The 21,149-nt window shown below is 46.7% G+C and overlaps 2 protein-coding genes across 3 annotated transcripts in view; both read right to left on the reverse strand.

Annotated features, from left to right (window-relative positions):
- Positions 1 to 120: 120 nt before the first annotated feature.
- CTSH (cathepsin H) lies at positions 121 to 16,008 on the reverse strand. The gene is made up of 12 exons (XM_035132076.3): positions 15,590 to 16,008; positions 14,468 to 14,499; positions 13,082 to 13,187; positions 12,913 to 12,983; positions 10,394 to 10,498; positions 9,483 to 9,569; positions 8,065 to 8,120; positions 7,334 to 7,415; positions 7,165 to 7,233; positions 6,200 to 6,306; positions 4,485 to 4,610; positions 121 to 2,451 (listed from the first exon to the last, which is right to left on the reverse strand). The coding sequence occupies exons 1-12, from the start codon at positions 15,666 to 15,668 to the stop codon at positions 2,376 to 2,378; spliced, it is 996 nt and encodes a 331-aa protein (XP_034987967.1). The 5' UTR covers positions 15,669 to 16,008; the 3' UTR covers positions 121 to 2,375.
- Positions 16,009 to 19,335: 3,327 nt separating this feature from the next.
- Positions 19,336 to 21,149, reverse strand: part of RASGRF1 (Ras protein specific guanine nucleotide releasing factor 1) — a 70,128-nt gene continuing 68,314 nt past the window's right edge. Inside the window, exon 27 of one of the 2 annotated variants that reach the window (XM_035131316.3) lies at positions 19,336 to 20,905. In XM_035131316.3, coding sequence (XP_034987207.1) covers positions 20,813 to 20,905 — 93 coding nt within the window. In that variant the 3' untranslated portion in view covers positions 19,336 to 20,812. The remainder of the gene's footprint in view (positions 20,906 to 21,149) is intronic. The other variant, XM_088656629.1, reaches the window with a different exon arrangement.

Below are 21,149 nucleotides of genomic sequence, written 5' to 3' on the forward strand. Positions count from 1 at the left end.
AGACAGGGAATGGCTCCGCCAAAGGAGCTTCCCTCCCCCCACCGCCCCAACCTAATTTCCCCGGCTAATTCATTCTGGTAGATGCAGATCCGGCGCCCCCGAGCAAGCTCACAACCAGCCTTTTTTTTTTTAATCCAATGAGCCTTTATTTGTCAAAACTTGCAAAAGTTTTACAAAATAATCTTACAAAAATAACCAGGCTTTTAAACGCAAAGAAACTGTTAACATCCCGCCTCTCCCCCCGCCATAGCTGCCAAGTTATCCCTTTTTTTAAGGGAAATTCCCTTATGCTGAATAGGCTTCCTCGTGAGAAAAGGGAAAACTTGGCAGCTATGCCCCCCGCAAACCAAGGGCAGATTACAAGATACAGTGGTACTGTATTTTGGATCCCTGGTGCAGAGTTTTAGCAAAGAGGACAGAAAAGTTTCCGGGAAATTGCACTTCATCACGACTGTTAAAGGAACAAGGGGGCTCTGCCATCTTCATGGATGTAGCCAGGATTTTGTTGGGGGAGGCAGGAGTTTGTGTGTGTGTGTGGGGGAGAGAACAGATGTGATTGGTAAGTTAGTTAAGTATTTCTATTGGTTTACTTGGCTAAGCCCATGACCATCATCACCTACAGGAGCCCATGATTTTATTGCTATGGACTTAATGTAAATAAACTGTGTAAAAGGCAACTGATTATTTCAAATAAGCCAACATCTTAAAGATTTCTTCAGCATTACACTATTAACACCATACAGGAGCTTCCCAATTCAAGCACAATCTGAACACTTCAGATAATTTTAAAAACAATCTGTGCAAAGACATTACCACTTGTTATACAAAATTGGAGTACATGTACATAAATGTGCTCAGGAATAGGTGTACAGATAAAACATGAATCAGGCAAACAATCAGAGCAAGAGCAAGGCCATCTTCAGCCTCCAGTTGAACTGTGAGACCCCTCCAAACAGGTTGCAGGAAGTTCTAGATAAAATCATTCCTTCAAAGGCCACAAAATATTTACACTTGCAAACACTCAATTAAACGTCAAAAGAAAATACTGTACAGTGGTACCTCTACTTACGAATGTTTCTACTTACGAATGGAGCTCCGTCCGCCATCTTGGATGCGGTTTAGATAGGATTTTTTCTACTTACGAATTTTTAGATAGGGTTGCTTCTACTTACAATTTTTTTCTCCCAATGCATTCCTATGGGATTCGACTTACATTTTTTTTCGACTTACGAATGTGCGTTCGGAACGCATTAAATTCGTAAGTAGAGGTACCACTGTACTTGAATGGGGCCAGTATGTGTCAATAATCTCTGACATCAAGGTTTTCACCTTTTCAATAAGGTGCTTGGCCTGGAAAGGCACTAGAAAGACATTCAACCCTTGTGGCGGGGTAGGGGGGCAGCAGTGGGGGAAAGCAGTTGATAACCAACAATGTAAAGTAATTGGTCAGAACTCAGCATTTCTTAGCATATGGGTTGAGGCCTCACTGAGGTTGCTGAAAGGGAGATAACAGATTTCAAGTATATCACTAAGGTGTTTCTGGAAAGCAGAAAAAGTGGGGTTGGGACACACAAAGACAAAGCAATGAGCCCATCAAGAAGTTATCTAAGGGTGTAAAAGGTGCACATGACCCCCCACTTATGGAACTTATTTCTCCCACCTTGTTTCAGTTGGTCTGTGTTCAGACAGTAGTTAAAAATTTGTCTGTCTTCAAAACATAAGAGCAATTGGCCTACCTAACTTATTGCTGGCTGTGATACATTAATTTTTACTGGATTTTGTTGCAAACTGTGATTTTACTCTTGGTTTTAGTGCTGGATATTTATGATTGTGTGAGCTGCCCTGAGGTCATGCAAGGGGAATGGTAGGGAATAAGGAAAATCTTAAGAAAAGGAGCATGATTTTGGATAAGGTGACAACTACAGTGATGCCTTGCAAGACGAAATTAATTCGTTCCGCGAGTCGTTTTGTATTGCGGAAATTTCGTCTTGGGGTTTTCCAATGTAAACAAAGTAAAGCAAAAAAAAAAAAAGTTTTGCGAAGCACGGCCATAGAAAAAATTGTCTTGCGAGTCAACAAAAAGATCGCAAAACGCTTTCGGCTTGCGAGTTTTTCATTGCGCGAGGCATTCGTCTTGTGAGGTACCACTGTATATGAGAAAAACAAAATGCACAGGGAATTAGGAAAGTGCATCCACTTGGGTCAAAAACTTTTTCACAGTATCAGATACACAAGTAGAGGAGATTTGTGCTTGAAAATCTATTTTGAGAAAAATGGCCCTGCTTCTTGGCACTGATGAACTTCATTCCAGCTTCAATTTTCAGCGTAGCGACCCATCACTACCAGTTCCCTGGCACCAAAATCCAGGCCAGCTTTTAGACAAGAGGGACTGGGTAGGATGCACAGTCAGCAAGGCCACACATGTTCTTTCCACGTTCAATATAGAAGTATCTAAAAGAGAAAACAGGTTTTCATTCAGAGGAGTTGCCTTATCAGAGAGGAAAGCACACAAAACCCTTAAGGGTAGGTAGGGCTGTGGCACAGAGGTAGAGCTTCTGCTTTGCATGCAGAAGGTCTCAGGTTCAATCCCCAATGGCATCTTCAAGTAGAGCTAGAAAAGGCTCCCTGTCTAAAACCTTGAAGAGGCACTGCCAGTCAGTGCAGACAACACTGGGCTAGATGGACTAGTGTTGTGACTTGGGGCTCACCCAGACTTCTGCTTGTCCTGCAGCTTTCCCCTGGGAAAACACAAATCTTTACCTCTGAATCGGAGCAAACATCAGTCGGGTTTTCTACGGATTGTTTGTTCCGATTTAGCACTAGAGAACTGGTTTTCCAGGGGGAAGCAGCAAAACAAAAGCAAAACTGTTCAGACCCGTACTTTCTAGGCACAGGACAAGTGGAACTGTGGACAAGCCCTTGGTCTAAGGCAGCTGCCTATGCTCCTAAGACTCTATTTGACAAGGTGTGTCTTGGAGTGCTTGGGGCTTTCCTAGAAAATTGGCCTGCCGCCCTCTGACCATCAGAAGCAGTTTGAAGGATGGTGCTTCTCTTGATTAGATTAGTTCAATTTATTAAGTGTCTCACTTCACACAAAGGAGTCTCAAGGCAATTTACAGACATAACAGCAGAACACTATGCATTAAAATGAAACAAATATACAACAGTGTTCTTCCACAAAAACCAAACAGCAAAATAACCACCCCATTACCACAAGGCTGAGTACCAAAAATAGATGTCCAAAAGCCAGACCATTAGTGCTGTCCAAATACCTGAGAAAATAAACCCATCTTTGCCTGGCCAGAGGGGCCTCAGGGAAAGGTATTCTGCAATTGATGGGCCACTGCACACAGAGAACGGCCTCCAATGTTAATATGAGGGTCTGGCTGGATAGGTCCGTATAGGGAAATAGGGTCCTTAAGGTACTGGGACCACAAGCCCTGCAATGCTTTGTGGTTCAAAACCAGCACTTTGGAATTGGGCTCAAAAACAAATGATCAGTCAGTGAACCCAGGCTAGAATTGCTCTACGTTCAAACCAGCCTAGTCTCAATTGGGAGTCTGGCCACTGCATTCTGTACTAGCATCAAACAGTCTTCAAAGGCAGCCCAACAAGCAACACACTGCAATAATCTAGCCTAGAAGTTACCGGAGCTGATGTTGCCAGCCCCAAACCCTGTTTTGCCCCATATCCCAGCCGTCTAATGAGAATGAAATTTTAATAATAATGCTCCAGAAAGACATATAGGCAGGATGAAGATGTTACAAAAAACTCCAAAGAATCTTTTGCATTATAAATCAGATTTTGGAGAAGGGGCGGGGTTTTCATAATGCCCAAGTAAATCTTGAATATTTATGGCCTGATCGAGTCTAAGAAGAGCTGGCAGGGAGGATCCTTTGTGGGCTTTCTATGGATGGAATTGGCGACCTAATTCTTAATATTATTATCCTCAGCCCTGAAGCACGCCACTAGATGGTGCCAGAGAATCAGCTAAGAAGCCATTGAGTCTAGCTATATATTTTTGACTACAACTCCCATCAGCCAGCTGGGGAATGATGGGAATTGTAACCCAAAACATCTGGACAGTGCCAGGATGGCAAAGGTTGGTTTGTGATTAATAATAATTTTATTACCTGTCCTTCACCCTAAGGTACCAGGGCAGGTTAAAGCCTTAAAAACCATTTAAAACAACCCAGAAGCGTAAAATTAGGTGACCCCTAAAAACATACACCACAGGTGCCAAAAGCCACAGGAAAGAGTGTGTCTTTGGCATTCTCCAGGTGTATAATGAAGATGCCAGACAAACCTCTCTGGGGAGGGCATTCCACAGCTTAGGAGCCACCACAGAGAAGGCAATCTCTTGGGCCGCCGCCACCACCACCCTATGCTTCTGAAAGGCAGAGGAGTTACCAAAAGGGCATCTTCTGCTGATCTGAGTCTGTAGCAAAGGAGGTGGCTTCAGAGACTAAAGAGGAATACTTTACCCGTCCATGCCCCACGAGGGGCCCCAGGAATTTTTGACAATCCAGTACAGAAGGCCATTCTCCTCTCCATAGCCTACAGCCAGGACAGCATGATTGACTTTGTCTGGAGTTTTTTCACAGTGTTTGCTGCAGAAAGAAAATGTTTTTTTATATATAAAAAAAAAATTCACTGTGTGTTGAATACTGTATGGAACTATCCGCTCTTGATTGCTGATTGAATCAAGAGTTCAAAAGTCCAGCCCCCTAACTGTCCAGGAAACCTACTCTTGCAGAATCCATGAGAGGAGGGGGCCATGCAGTTTCTGCTTAAAACCCTCCCATGAAAGAGAGCCTACCACCTTCGAAGACAGCCTCAGACCATCAAGACTGAGGCTTCCTAGTGTTCAATCTCAGTACTTGTTCTTGCAATTTGACCCTGTTGCTCTGAGTTGATGTAGGGATGGCGGCCAAGCTTGAAGCACACTTCACTGCAAGGGAGGTGATGGGATGACCTCACCGCGGTGGAGCACACTCCCAACCGCAGACGAGCCACAGCTGTCAGAGAGTCATACCCTATATCCGACCTTAGCTATGCCTGAACACCGCACACTTTCTCTAACCTTCTGCTTTCTCAGTGGTCTGCCCTGCCCTGCCGGTGGCCTGTGTCTACTTTCGATTAACCTTTGCTTAAGCGGAACTTGAGGCCATGGAAACAGGTACTGACGTCACCTTGTGTCATCCCACGACCCTGTGGTTAGAGGATGTGTAAAGGTCATAGTCCAAAAATGTATCTGCCTGGTTCTGTATTTTCTGCTAATAAAAAGAGCCTCTGCCGAGCTTGCCATTCAGCTTGTTACATGCACAGCTCACTTGCATAAACCCCCTGACTCGGTTTCTTCACTTCAGTTGTACCTCTGGAACAAGAAAAAACTAATGTGGTCCATCACATACATCAAGGATGGGGATCTTGTGGCCCGAGTGCAACTCCAATCACTTTTTCCAAACAATATCCGGAGGGCCAAAGCTTCCCCTTCCTTGACCCCTACGTATGTGAGAGCCCTTCTATATATTAACATCCCTTCAGATTATTAGACCCCCATCATGCAAAAATACCCAACTTCTCCTGCCACCTTTCCTCCTAGGATTTGGTCTCCAGGCCCCTACTTGCTCCCCTCTGGACACATCATCCCAGGGTGCCAAGGTACTTCTCAGACTGGAATGCCCAAAAGTGTCATGCTAAATTACTGTTTTATTTATATGCTGCCTTTCCCAAGGCAGCTCTAATACAACAATGCAAATGCAGACGTGATACAGATTCAAAACATTTCAACAGTATTTAAAACCAAACACATCCATGTTCCTGCCAAAAAGGCAAAGAACGTTCCTTACAAAAATGTTAAAAGAGAAGACAAGGATATGAAGCAACATCTTTGCCTTATAAGGGTCCCAGGCTGGGGTGGGTGGTTGAGGAAAGGCACCCTTGACCCTGATGGCTTCAGCAGTCTCCAGGTGAGGTCATCTGACCAAATCAGAACAGACTGAAGTAACCCAGGTAAGAGAACAGATGAAAAGTCAAGCATCTTTTCCTGCTCTCCCTTCTTTGCTCGACAAACATCGAGTTCTAGTGGTGCAACCATACAAATGCTAACATTCCCTGAAAGATGCAAGATGAGCAACGGAGCCATGACAATGACCCTTGGCATGATCTATAAACCAGTCCCATTCAAGATATTCACCTGGAGTAAACACCCTTCGTGTATAACATAAAGTCGTCTGTCACTTCAAAGGCAAAGCTCAATGGATTGTACCTCCCCACAGCTTCCACCATGCCTTGCTCATCATTCTGGAAGGAGAAAGTCATAGGAGCATAAGAAGAGCCTGCTGGATCAGTCCAACATCCTGTTATCACCTAAGCCAGGCACCCCCAAACTGCGGCCCTCCAGATGTTTTGGCCTACAACTCCCATGATCCCTAGCTAACAGGACCAGTGGTCAGGGATGATGGAAATTGTAGTCCAAAACATCTGGAGGGCCGACGTTTGGGGGTGCCTGACATAAGCCAACCAGATTCCTGTGGGGAACCCACAAGCAGGATTTGAGCACAAGAGCACCCTTTCCTCTAGCGGCTCCCAGCAAATAGTATTCAGAAGCAATTATGCCCCCAACAGCATAGCCATTAATAGCCCTCTCCTCTATGTATTTTTCTCATCCTCTTTTAAAGCCATCCAAGTTGGTGGGCATCACTGACTCCTGTGGCAGCGAGCTCCAGAGTTTAACTATGTGCTGTGTGAATAAGTCCTTCCCTTCTCTGTCTCGGAGCTTAATACGCAATGCTTGGCCCTGGCTCATCTAAGGCTGAGGAGGAACTCCCCAGGACACAAATCAAACAATGGTGAGACTCGGGACCCATTTCTTAAGGGCCAGAGAAGATGTGCATAGCTTCCAAGTTTTCACTTTTCTCGCGAGGAAGCCTATTCAGCATAAGGGAAAATCCCTTAAAAAAAGGGATAACTTGGCAGCTATGGATGTGCAAAGTGGGAAAGTACTAGCAGTCCACCATCCACAGCCAGGTGTTTTCTGTTTACTGTTACCCCTCTTTCTAAGAAGGGGCTGGATAAGTTTGGACGTCCAGTAGAAGTTCAGTTACATTTTATTTTCACCTCTGGGGAAAAGTAAATTGCACGGCAGGAGGAGTCACTCACCAGTGTAATGTTGACGACTTTTTTGACAAATGCAATGGCCTTCCGAGCTTGGAATTTGCAGGTCCCGTTCTGTGCATGAGACAAGGGAGGCCCGTTAGAGGTGGCTCATTGGGGAGGGCAGTAGTGCCTGCCCTCTTCTATTCTGCAATCCTAATCCTGGCAACAATACCTGTGCGGTGTATGGGTAGTCATCCTCCCCCATCAGCCCTTTGTTGTACAGGATGTATTCAAACGCCTGGCTAGGGAGTCCCCTGGGGAGGCGGAAACACAACAGCACAAATCAGCTCATTCTGAGTTGTATTCTCTTGCTGTGGAGATTGAGGAAGGTTGTGGGAAGGGGGATGCAGGGGGTGGAATATGGAATATGAAGGTATTACTATGCTAAGGAAGGGCTGAGATTACTCAGAAGATTGGGGGGGGGCTGTTTCCCAGATGCTGCCACTTATGTATTTATTTCATAACAATTATATGCAGCTAGATTGTGAAAATCCCCAAAGCAGTTTACAGAAAAGATGAAACAATAAGACTTGGAAAAATTAACAATAATTCAACTTTTAGTTAAAAGTTAAAATACAAAGAGACTAAAAAAAAAACAGATTAAAACTCGCACCAATGTTTTAAATGTCTAAATAGGCCGATCTAAACAAAAATGTTTTCAGCTGGCACCAAAAAATGTCCAATAATATCAAGAGGGAGGGAGTTCCAAAGTGTAGGTCCTGGTACACTAAAAGAATGAATATTACAAACTGTAATACAAAGTTGTACTTGGCACCTATAACAGTATCTGTTCCGCCAATCAAACCAGTTGAGCAGGTGTATATGAGGTAAGGTGATAACGCGTGTAAACTTGTACTAGCTCGTTAAGGGCTTTATATACTAATAGTAAGACCTTGAACTTACCCACTACATCCATGGTTGTTGAAAGCCTGAGCACAGTCAACCAGTTGCTGTTCAGCCTGGGGGAGGGATACACTCCTGCATTCATTTATAATTTTATTTGTGTACTGCCTTTTCACACAAAAATAATAAATATGCTCATAACAGCTTACAGCAAAGAAAGCAGGAATGCATTTCAAAATCAAAACAGTGCAAAAACAATGTTATAGTAACATAATAAAACAGCACAGTAGCAAAAATAAAAAAAATCAGTACTATAAATACGCAATGTGTGACTGGAAAGTTCGGTGAATGGTCACATAAATCAGACAGTGAGAAATATTCAAATATACAAGCGGCATTGGAAACCCATGAAATGCTCACAATTGTGTACGGAGATGAAGCTGTAACTCGAAAGATGGCGTGTGAGTGGTTTAAGCGTTTCTGTGAAGGGCGGCAAACCACCGAAGATGACCCTCAGTCTGGCAGACAGTCAACGAGCAGAGCGGCGGCAACGACAGAGTTCGTGAGTTATTGATATGGGATCAGCATTTCTCCGTCCAAACAATGGCATATTCCACGTGAAATCATTACTGAGTTGTCCCACCCTCCATATTCTCCCAATCTGGCCCCACCAGAGTTCTTTCTTTTTCCAAAACTGAAATCGGCACTGAAAGGGCGCAGATTTCCCAACATTTCACACGTCCAAGCTGCTGTGACGAGGGAACTGAAAGTGGTACAAAAAGAGGACTTCTCCAGAAGTTTCCAACCGTTCTACGAACGTTGTCAATGGTGCATTGTATCAGAGGGGGACTAGTACTTTGAAGGCCTGTAAGGTTGTAGGTTCAAATATTTCTTGCTGTCCGATTTCTGTGACCATTCACCGAACTTTCCGGTCACACCTTATAGAAAGATTACATTAAATACAGCCTAAGAAGGGTTTCTTCAATCCCTGGTTTCCAGGTGAATTGGCTAAAATTGGCACCAAAAGTAGGAAGCGGAAGCCTGTCCCTTCCAAAACCTGCATTCAGTTAATCCAGGCATAGCCAAACTCGGCCCTCCAGATGTTTTTCTTGCTCAGGGAGATTTGTTAATCCTCTAACTTGTAACGCCTGTTCCCTTTCGCTTGTTCCCTTTCGGGAGCTTGCCTCTGGCTGTGGACAAATCTCCTTGAGCAAGACCTTCAGCTTTTTGGCTGCGTGTTCCTGCACGTATATGACCTTTGCCGCTTTCAGCTACTTTAAATGCATGTTACGCTTTTGACATTCCCTTTTGGCTGCAGTGGATGCCCAGTCCTTTTGTCTCCACTTGGTTCTGAAGAGGCAATGAAGCCACTTTTTCTTAACCTGGATACGGCCTAGACTTTCATGAGGTCAACACAGGCCACACAGACATGGAACAGAGGAAACCAGAAAGGCCAGAGTTCAACCGGGGAGTCTTACCAGGTCCAGTAACTTTCCAGTTGCGATGGCAATAGCAGACTCCAAGCACCCAGTGGTTGAGAAAGTCCAGCAACTGCCACAGGGACCCTTGAGGAGGAGGGAGAATTCAGATGGATGGAAGGAAGGAAGGAAGGAAGGAAGGAAGGAAGGAAGGAAGGAAGGAAGGAAGGAAGGAAGGGAGGAAGGAGACTGGTTGACTGAGTTTACTTATATGGCGCTTTTCCACAATACGTTGCACCCACAGCAGCTGACAGCAAACATTCAGAACATCAAAATACAGCACATTGGCATATATACAACACACAGAGCATGTCAGTAAATTCAAAAATGACAAGGAGGAAGGGGAAGGCATGAGAAAAAGCAACAACTCTCTTCCCACAGGTAAAGGAAAGCACAATCGCCTGGTTCACACCTAATTCTAAGCCATGGTTTGTTCAACAAACCAAAAGCTGTGCCACAGATAGTCAAACAAACCACGGTTTGTTCCTCACAGCTTGTTTTCCAGTAACTTGTGCCTTTGTAGTTTGGGGAGCATCTGGGGTTGGAGAGCAAAATAAACCATAGTTAAGGAAAGGGGCTAGGTGCGCATGTAACACCAAGCCCAAGGTTAAGCCCAAGGGCTTAAGTTGACATCAAACTATGGCTTCAGGTCGTGGTTTGTTTGCAATAGAGAAACTATAGTTCACGCATAACACTGAGCCGTGGGTTAATAAACTGTGTTTTAATGTTATGTGCAAACAAAGTTTATATCTGTAGCACTATCCCTATCATCAAAATCCTTAAGAAAACATAAGCCCACCACTGGAATTACATTTAAAACCCTTTTGGGCCTCCAGTGGAAACATATTTTCAATTGCTCTGTGGGACCAACAGTTGAGCGGGGGGAGTGGCCTTTGGGATCAGTTCCTTACCTGATTTTTCACAGGTGTCACAAAATTTCCTTTCTTCCTCCAGTCTATGGTTTTTGGACATGCCCCACCACGGCTGATGAAGTTGCCAATGGTGGCTGAGCAGTTCTGGAAACAACAAAAGAGCCCCTCACTCAACTGTGGCAGCTGACCTTCCCCAGACACAGAAGCCCTTGAGACACAAGTGGTGAGCGCTGCCAAGTTGGCTGACCACAATCCACTGAGGCACATCAAATAAAAACGGGGGGGGGGGGGGGGTTGGAGGCCGGTGGAGTCTCTGGCTCAATTGCCACCTTTGCAAGCCACCATCTCCCAACTGCAGCCTCGCATCAGCTGCAGGAGCAAAATAATATCGGACACCACCAACAATGTGAGTTCACCATATGACGCTTGGCAACCCTTCTCCATATATTTTCCCTTGTTTTTATTACAGTATTCTCTTATTATTCTTTTTATTATCTTCCATAGAAGGGACTACACTAATTATATATAAAATAATCCTATTGAGTATTGCAATAATGACTGGAGAGTAAAATTCACAAGTAAATTGGCTAGCCTGTTTAAATAAAATATTTTTTTTCGATTCCAGGGTTTACAAAAATATTTTTCACTTTCAGTGCATTACAGAGCAAAAATAAGGCAATGAAATAAAATTGCTCAAGTCCCTATTTTTGGAAGAAAAAAAAGCCACAATCCCAGCATTTTGTTGCTTACAGGAAAATATTTTTAAAGCCTCTATTTAAAACACTCTGTCTTCCTCCTCCAGACTTTGTGTGTTTCCAGGATGTCTTATTTTTAGACTGTTAGAGCTCTATTTTCAGAATCAGAATGCAATTTGGGTAATAATGTGTTCACAAAATGCAGTACTCCATATTTAAACTGGGTGCTCGGCCACTCCCCATAGAGTACCTGCCTGGTCCATGGGATCCCCTGGCCTGGCACACAAATGTGGCATGTGAAGGAGCCTCCTGAAATGCCCCCTGGGGGCTGGGTACTTGCTAGCTCAGCATCACCTTTAATTTCAGGCTTGAGATAGTATAAGTGAATCGCTATCACCACCTGAAAAGGGGCTCTGAACCTGCCTGAGCTCTGAGATCTTTAGAGGGGGCCTTTCCCTTAGTCCTGCCACCCTCAGTGGCATGCTTGGTGGTGACATGGGACAGAGCTCCGTCAGTGACTGCTCCCAGACTTTTGAACTCCTTTCTTAGGGTAATTAGACTGGCTTCCTCCTTGTCGCCATTCCGCCATCAGGGGAAGACTGTTTTATTTTCACAGGCTTTGGTAAAGGACTGCTTTTAAAAGGGAAGGGGTTTAAATACAGTTGTATTTAATACAGGGACATGGGTGGCACTGTGGGTTAAACCACAGAGCCTAGGGCTTGCCGATCAGAAGGTCGGCGGTTCGAATCCCCGCAACAGGGTGAGCTCCCGTTGCTCAGTCCCAGCTCCTGCCAACCTAGCAGTTCAAAAACACGTCAAAGTGCAAGTAGATAAATAGGTACCACTACAGTGGGAAGGTAAACGGCGTTTCTGTGTGCTGCTCTGGTTCGCCAGAAGCGGCTTTGTCATGCTGGCCACATGACCTGGAAGCTGTACGCCGACTCCCTCGGCCAATAATGCGAGATGAGCGCCGCAACCCTCAAGTCGGTCACGACTGGACCTTATGGTCAGGGGTCCCTTTACCTTTACCTTAGAAGTCGAACAGAATCTGTTCCAGAAGTCCGTTAGACTTCCAACACACTTGGAAACCAAAGCATAGCTTCTGATTGGCTGCAGGAAGCCCTGTTGGACATTCAGCTTCCAAAAACAGTTCACAAACTGGAACAGTCACTTCCGGGTTTGCGGCGTTCAGGAGCCAAAACGTTAGACTTGCAAGGCGTTCGGGATCCAAGGTACGACTGTATTGCTGTGCTGTTTATACTATTTGCATTTTTGTATATTTGTTTTATATATATATATGTATATTAATTCTTTTGGAGTTTAATTGCTTTTTAACCATTATCTGTTATATGTTTTTAGCTTTTGGCATTTTATCTGTGTTGCTTTAATTTGGGTATGCCACCTTGAGTCCCATTCTGGGGCAAAGGCAAGATATAAATAAATAAACATAATACTGATAACGATGACAATAAATTTATGTTGGCATGCTGCAGTGCATTGCTTGCTGTGAAACTGAATCCCCACCCCCCACCCCTCCCGCCACCTGCTGCAATAAACAGATGCACTGGCATTCAATCCCAGGCTTTGTGTGTGGGTCTGACTTCCTGGATTTTGAACTTTCTTAGATGCATTCTCTGGGGCCAAGGCACACCGTCAACCCATGTAAGGATTCCTCTCTTGCACAAGCATGCTTAAGGGTTACGTGTGAAGGACCCGCACCTGTGACTTCCGAGAGACATGTGCAATAGAGAACATGGCAAGGACACAAGCCCAGGATTGCATGGTGAGCCCCCATGGTGCATGGTGGTCCTTGTATGACGGGGTGTGGGGGGAGGGAAAGGGCAGGAAGGCGCAAGCATTTACCTGGGGCTCGCGCCAGAGATACTTTTTCCTGAATTCAGCAAATGTCATGTCTGCAAACTGGTTCAGACCCACTGAGGAAAGAAGGAGAGAGAGAAGAGGGAGTTGTGAAGCCAGGTCTGCAGTCAATCTTGCCCTCTTTTAAAAGGCATCTCAAGAGCAGGGTCCGTACTTTGGAAGGTATGATTCCCAGCATTGTGCTTCTCAACCTTCTGCTTGTTACTAAGGAAGATCTGAAAGCGCTGCTGATACTCCTCCAGGCTGTACCGCTTGTTGTTCTGTGGGAGAGAGGAAGGACACAGCAGCTGCAGGACGCAGAAGTGAAAGTCCGACCCCGGGCAAATTTAGAACAGAGAAGTGCCTCCCCCCCCCTTGCCCACAAACCGCACCTTCTTTGGAAGTCCCCCACCCACCCCACTTCAATCTGAAGTATCCATTTCAGTTATGGAACTGAGACATGGGAACTGTTGGTTTAGAAGAGACCAAGGCATAAGATGCCTGCTGTGATGCAGGTGATGAACATGTGGCTCTTCAGGCGTCATTTATTCCATTTAGTACCACCACCACCACTACTACTACTACTACTATTAAATTTCTATACTGTCCTTCATCCAAAGATCACAGGGCAGATCGCAATATAAAAACCATAATAACAAACAAAACCAATAACCCCCCCAACCCAGTTTAAAAGGCCCTTGATTGCCTGAGCTGGTCCTGTAATGAACAATTCTTTGGCATGCGGTCCTCTTGGCCACATGCTCAAGAAATCTAAAATTTCAGTTTTTATTGCATGGCTATATGTATGACTCTTGATTTTTTATGAACAACAGTATATCCTATTTATTATTATTATTATTATTATTATTATTATTATTATTATTAAAGAGAGATGCTCAGAAACCAGTTTGTCATCATTTCAAACCTAGCAACTGGCTCACTGGGGCTGCACAACTTTGCACCTTTGTTTCCAGGCAGGCAGGTGGCTGTGTGGGGAAAAAACACACACAGCTCAGGCCACCCTCCCTGGGGGGTAGAATAGGAAGGGCGAGGTGCTTCCTGGAGGGAAGGAAATGAGCTGCCTTTTACCGTTTGCTGAAAGGTGACAAAAGGAGGTGGCTGTCTGGAAGACAAAATAAAAAATAAAAAAAATTCTTCCAGCAGCACCTTAACGACCAACTAAGTTTTTTTTATTTTGGTATGAGCTTTCGTGTGCATGCACACTTCTTCAGATATGCAAAATGCTGACTCTTGTGGAGATATTGCCCATTAGTTCCGATTTACTTCAAAGCGACTCTCCGAGTCCAGCACTTCTTGAGAAAGACCTAAAAAATCCCCCTGCACAGCCAGGACAGCACAGAAGGAAGGAGGAGGGAGGGAAGGAACGAGGGAAGGAGAAGGCGGCACTTGCTCTCTTCCCTCCCACTCTCCCTTGAAAGTCCAGCAGGAAAGTCCCTTCTAGTGGAACCAAGCCAAGGTAAAGTGAAACATGCCTTGAGCATAGAGGGTTATACTTAACTTTGGGGGAGTGGTGGCTTATGAATGGGCAGGAGGGCCTTACCTGAGATATCCATGTCTTGAAGAGAAATTCCTCTGTTGAGGGAAGAAGAAAAAGACAAAACAAGAGACTTTAGGGGGGGGGGCAGATCTGCACCATACATTTAATGCACAAATTAAGCCACCTAACGTCTCCCAAAGAATCCTGGGAATGGTAGTTTCCCCTTCACAGAGCTATAGGCTGCAACAGCCTTAATAAATGACAGTTCCCAGAAGTCTTTGGCGGAAGTTATCTGCTTTCAGTGTGAGCTGGATTTGCATTAAATGCTACCCTAAGCTACTAATTAGCAAGATTCTGTTTCACACCTTATTACCGGTATTAGCATTTACAGGGTGAGTCCTTTAAGAGAGGCCCCAGGGATATAGAGTACACATGTTCCACGGGGCCTCTTTTAAAAGACTCACACTGTATATCCTGCAAGGATTCTCCTGCAAGGAACTCAAGATAGCAGGCATAACTACTTTATCCTCACAACAACCCTATGAGGTCGGTCAGGCCCAAGGTCACCTAGTGAGCTTCATGGCTGTGTGGAGATTTGAACCCTGCTCACACAGGTCCCTAGTCCGACACTCTAACCACTATTGCGCACATTATGCACAGAAGCAAGCTGCGCCTCCGCACACCCCGCGCCCAAGTTCCTGCCATGCCAGCCAGTGAAGGGAGGCAGAGGAGATAATAGTATAATAACTAATAATCCCTTTTATATTAGATCCGAATATCTCAGGGCGGTTCACAGCATAAAATACAAGATAAAAACACAAAACTCTGGGTGGGGAGGAGGCAGGCGCACTTTGGCCGCTCTCTCACTAGCCGCCTCCATTTTTCTGCGGGCGCCTGAGGACACGCGCGCTCCTAGCCAAACCCTCCGAGGGTGAAGAAGGGAAAGCGAAAGGGAATCTGGCGTGGGGACAAACGGGGTCAGGCGCGAAGGCTCCTACGCCCCCGCTTTTCTTTCTCTCCCTCCCCCACATAGAGGTGCCAGGTGCGCTTCTTGCGCCAGCCCCCACCCCCTTCGGAACCCCCCACAAATCGTCACCGGCTCCTCCGGCTCCTCCTCCTCTCGGGGGAGGGGTCCTGGCTGCCTCTCTCGTCGTGCCCCCAACCCCTGCTCGCGCTCCGCCGTACCTTCCTGGAGGCTGAGCAGGCAGGAGCCGAGCGCGGAGAAAACTGCAAGTAGCAACAGCGGCAGCAGCTGCGCCCGCATCTCGCCCGCGATGGAGACGGCCGGAGTCGGACTGGGAGCCTCGGGACGCCGGCGGGGAGGAGGAGCAGCAGCAGCAGTGGCCGCCTCCGGGGAGGGCAGAGAGGGAGGAAAGGCCGGCCCCTTCCAGCCCGTGCCCGGGGAAGGCGAGAGGCGCACTTGGCCCGCGCTCAGAAGCCACGCAGCTGCTCTCCCAACGAAGAGCAGGTGCTTCCAAGGAGGCTGTCAAGAAGGAGTTTCTTTCTTTCCTTCTCTTTCTTTCTTTCGTTCTTTTTCATCCAGCATTCTTCTTCAAAGAGCTCAACGTGGCGGACCTGCTTCTCCCCAATCTCATTTAATCCCCACGTGGCGCATACGCAGCGCAAAGTTAAACTCGGGAACTCCCTCCCACAGGAGGCAGTGATGGCCATCAACTTGGAGGCCTTTAAAAAGGGGGAGAGAGAGGGAGAGAGAGCTATTGATGGCTACTATGCTCTGCCTTCAGATTTGGAGGCAGCAATTCTTTTGAATATCAGTCGGTGGAAACCACAGAAGTGGAGAGTTCTCTTGTGCTCAGATCCTGTTCGCAGCTTTCCCACAGACATCTGGTTGGTTGGCCACTGTGGAAAACAGATGCTGAACCAGATAGGCAACTGGCCTGATCCAGCAGCCTCTCATGTTCACAGTACCCCTGGAAGCAGGCCTTTTTTTTCAGGGGGAACTAGCCAGAACAGTTCCGGCGCCATTGCCATTCTAAGTGAACAAGGGAGGTGTTCATGGTGAGTTCCGGCACCTCTTTTTCCATAAAAATAGCAATGCCTATGAGGTAGGTTAGGCTGGGAAATGCAGTGCCTGCCCCCATGAGCTTCATGGGTGAGTGGTGATTTAAACCCTGGTCCAAGACTCTCACCACTACACCACACTGCATTTCAGTGGTGGGGGCAGAAGCAGAGTGAGAGCCCAATTGGACCAGTTGTTTTCAAGCTTGGACTCCCTCCCTGTTTTCTTCTACTACTCCTGCCCCGGCTTACCTCCAGTCTGCCCCAACCTGTTGCCCTCACGGTGTTTGGAACTGCAACTCCCATCAACCCAGCCAGGACCAGAAGGTTAGAGCAGCTCATCCCTTTGGCTGCCAGAGGCCTCCTTGCCTCTCCCATTGGTCAAATGGGTTCATCTCAGTCAAAGACCCCTTATGCACAGGAAATCCCATGTGTAGCCCCCCCCAGCCCCTCTGTCGGGCCCCTGGAACTCTCTGCAGGCCACATTCCTTCAAACCTCAAGTGTTTTGGGTGGGATGGAACATGTGTCTTTGAATTCTGATATCAACCATCTGAGACCCTTTGATGATCAGCAGGTGAGGCCTCGCTGGTGGTGCCATCTGGTTGGCGTTGACCTGGGACAGGGCCTTTTCTGTGGTGACTCCATTTGTGGAATGCCTTCCCTGGCAAGATTGCATCTGCCTGCATCATTATTGACTTTGAAGAGGAATTTAAACCCATTCATATTTACCCAGGTGAATGTGGTGGCTGAAGGACACTGGTCCTGCTACCCTGAGATCATCCATTGAGATAGTGGGTGGAATTCACCTAACAAACTTGAGTGAAATGGCTCCTGCTTGTGCAATAGAGCTTTCCCTTTTTCTACACCCCCCCCCAAAAAAAATGCCTTGAGGGACAGCTTGGGAGAACCTCCAGAACAGTACAAGGCAGAAGGGGGACGGTTCCCTCTAGCAACCTGACATGCTTATGTAGGCAGAACATTTGTAAGCACAATGTTGAATTCAACCTATAGTTTCTAACTTTTTGGGATGTTTTTAAATGGTTCTTAAGTTTTTAATCACACACACAGAGACATAATTCTTTTTATATCACATCTTTTTCTCCAAGGAGCTCAAGATTATGTAGATGGCTCCTCCCTACCTCATTTAATCCCCACAACAACCCTATGTGGTAGGCTGACAGGCAGTGACTGACCGAAGGTCACCCAGTGAGTATCATGGTCAAGTGGGGATTTGAACTCTGGTCTCCCAGGTTGTAGCCCGATGCTCTAACCACTACAACATGCTTGCTCTCAAACCACACACACACACACACACACACACACACAAATTGCTGTGTCTGCTGCCCTGGGCTCCTTCAGGAGGAAGGACAGGATATAAATGGAGTAATTAAAATGAGCAAGAAAATAAGCAATGCCTCTTGCTTATTGGCTGCTCACTCTCCACCTTAGAACAAAACTATATCACCAGGTGCCACAGGAAAGAACTAGACATATCAAGAGATCCATCGCATCCTGGTCACTGCTTCTTCGAGCTCCTGCCACCAGGAAGGAGAGACAGAATAATGAAGGCGAGAACAAGCCGTCTCAAGAACAGTTTCTTCCCTAGAGCAATTTCGGCCTTAAATGGAAAGTCTGGACTTTGAAGTCATCTTATTTTTACTAGCCACGTCGTATTGTATTGTTTAATTAATGTATTGTAGTTATTTTAAATTAATGTGGAGTGCCTTATCTGAGTGGATGGAGCAGCCAAGTAATTTCGTTGTTCCCGCAGGGAGGCAATGACAATAAAGATTATCTTATCTTATCTTATCTGGATGGAAGATAGAGAGAGATGTGCAAGTGTGTGCAGAAAGTGGGCTAGTGAAGGAAGGAATTATTTCCATTAATTGCACCACCAACTTTTGCCTCTGGCCCCGCCCACTTCTGGGATGAGACCCATAAGGTTACACAGCACCCTGGTTGAGGCATAAAGCAGTGGTTTTCAACCAGGGTGCTGTGGCACCCTGAGGTGCCTTGAAGGATGGTCAGAGGTGCCACGGGCAACACTGGCCTCTGTCCCTCTTTCTTTCTTTCTTTCTTTCTTTCTTTCTTTCTTTCTTTCTTTCTTTCTTTCTTTCTTTCTTTCTTTCTTTCTTTCTTTCTTTCTTTCTTTCCTTCCCTCCCTCCTCTGATGCCCTCTCATGTCTCTGCCTCCCAAAGGCTTGCACAGCGGTTTGTTGCAGCAGCCCTGGCTAAATCTGTTCAGGCGAATTGTGCCTCTGGGGCTGGCCAGGGGGTGCTGGTTGCCAAGAGCTGAGGTGGCCTTGGAGTAAGCAAGCAGACGGGCAAGGGAGCCTAGCCAGCCAGTCCGCCAGCCCTTGCTATTGGGAAATGGGCTGACAAGTCCCAGACCCCTGTGGGGCAGTATGAGGAGGCATGTTTCCTTGGGGCAGGAAGGGGCAGCTCAGAGACCAGGGGCAAAAGCAGCAGCTGCCCAGAGGACTTTCAAGGAGAGGGGAGAGGAGAGGAGGCTGAGGGAACACTCCACAAGGGAGGATGTTGAAGAAAGGATGAGAGGTTGCCAGCTCTGCCGGCAAGGGCCTCCTGAGCCCCACAGGGCTGCCGCAGAAAGAATGCAGTTGGTCAAGGGAGCCATGGACTCAAGAAGGTTGAAAGCCTCTGCCTTAAGGAAATACGGCCCCCAGCTTTGCTGCATGGCTGGTAACTGGTGACTGATGGGTTACAACACTTACCACTCCCTGTCTTCCCATAGAGTTCCTGCAGACGGTCTTCCTCTCAGGCGATCTTCTGCTTAGCCATATTTTGAGGGTCTTAACAAGGCCTTTCTAATGAACTAGGCAACCTCCCCTGCTTAATCTTGCCCAACCCAAACAGCTCACCCTGATGGGTCCAAAATACACTTTTGCAAAGCCACTGTTCACCCTGAGATAGAATAGATTTATTAGCAAGAGGTAATCAGGAAACATATATTTTTACAAAAATGGAAATTTTTTTCCTTTCCCCAAACAAACAAGCTGTAAGTCGAAATATTTTAGGTCTTGAAAGAGAATTCTCATACCAATGGGTATTGCTTACAGCAAAAGGTTTTGTGTTTTTTTTTCTTCTTCTTCTGGTTTTTCCGTTACTGTGGAGCATGCCTGCCACTCAAAAATTCACCTGGGCTTATATCCTGTACAATGTAAAAAATACGTGATAATATTCACAGAATAAGCAGTACATTACTGTAGTCCTGCTAGCAAGTGGTTAGACAGGATTACAGTATATGTAATAAAAACACTTGGCCATTCCCCTCCCCCCCTCCCCTCCCCTCTAATTCTACATTATGTTACTAAGAAGAGTCACTAAAGTCTACGGACGGAGGAGCGAAATTCACACAGAGCCTCTCAGGAGGGCGATGAAGCAGGAAGGTTCAAAGATATGGTTGGTCTCTGTCTGTCTGTCTTCCTCCCGTGGCTGGGCCAAGCCACCTGGGTGCCTGAGGTAGGAAACCCAAATGGTGGATATCTCCTCCCTGTCCTGCTTCCCTACCCATTTATGTGGGGACAGACAGCACCCCCACAAAAGGGAGTCGTCTTGCACCAAGAGCACCTGTTCCCCAGGGGAGGTCTGTCTGTCTGTCTGTCTGTCTGTCTGTCTGTCTGTCTGTCTGTCTGTCTCCTTCCTACTCTGTCACCCAAACCCTACTGCTCCACCTTGGCCTCATTGAAGAGATCCACCATCTTTCCACTATGAAGCCTGCTTTGCCCAGTTGACCACCAGCGGGTCAGTTTCTCCTTCAAGCCTCTTATCTCCTTGGCAACAGGAGGTCAGAGTCCCCTTGGCTCTCTCTGCTCCTGCCACTGCTCAGTGAAATGCGTCCTCGAGAATTTGCTTTCCCTTATTACATGACTGGTATCGGGGGACTGAGTGGTTGCCGTCCGAAATGACTCGGAGTGTGTGTGTGTTCCGTAGCCCCCCTCCCGGCAAAATGGAAGGCCGTGCCCAGATTGCAGAGGCCTGGGAAGCAGGCAGCTGTTCCTCAGGTAAGGTGGGGCTCCCTTGTGCAATGCCCCACATGCCCCCATGGGTGGCTTTCCCTGCTGCTGCCACCCCCTCCGTCCCTCCCCCCGCCCCCAGTGCACGCACGCAAAGAATCAACAACAAAGAGAACATAGCTGAATAGGAACCAGGACTGCAGTCAACAAAGTGGTCTATGCCAGACTCCCCAGGACAAACGGTGGCTAGTCGGATTCTAAGGACAAGGAGAGGGGTGGTGGTGGTGGGGTCTTGGAGAAGCACATACGAGGAAGTCAACTGAGGGTTCCCAAAAGAAACAAACAGCTGCTATGTACAATATGGTACATGGTGTACAGGGAAGGGCCCCCCAGGGGGCTGCTGCCACTCTGGACTCAGGTGGGCAGCTTTGGCTCTATCTGGAGCGAGGCTTCGTAAAGACCCTCCTCGTCCATCACAAAGGACTGGTCCAGGAGGTACTGGGTAACCTGTAAGAGAAACAAAATGGAGAGAGGGTGAAGGAAAGGGAGGCAGCAAGGGGTCAATGCTGTTCCCTCTTCCCCAAGGGGGGAGAGCTCAGTGTTGTGAGCTTGTTGTCAGATGGCTGGGAACAGATCTGTTGGTCTTGGGATAGCGTGCAACAAACTAACCAGAGGGTTTCTTAATGGCCTCAGAAGAAGCACCTGCTGGATCAGGCCAATGGCCCATCTAATCCAGCATCCTGTTCACACA

The sequence above is a fragment of the Zootoca vivipara genome, chromosome 13 (assembly GCF_965207765.1).
Source record: "Zootoca vivipara chromosome 13, rZooViv2.hap1.1, whole genome shotgun sequence".
Taxonomy (NCBI): Eukaryota; Metazoa; Chordata; class Lepidosauria; order Squamata; family Lacertidae; genus Zootoca; species Zootoca vivipara.

Excerpts from the sequence above, each read along its gene's own strand:
- CTSH (XM_035132076.3), bottom strand. The coding sequence starts at position 15,668 with ATGCGGGCGCAGCTGCTGCCGCTGTTGCTACTTGCAGTTTTCTCCGCG. Across the intron at positions 12,984-13,081 it reads TGGGAATCATACCTTCCAAA|TGGGTCTGAACCAGTTTGCA; the intron begins GTACGGACCCTG and ends TTCTTTCCTCAG. Across the intron at positions 2,452-4,484 it reads CCCTCGTGGGGCATGGACGG|ATACTTCTATATTGAACGTG; the intron begins GTAAAGTATTCC and ends TTTCTCTTTTAG.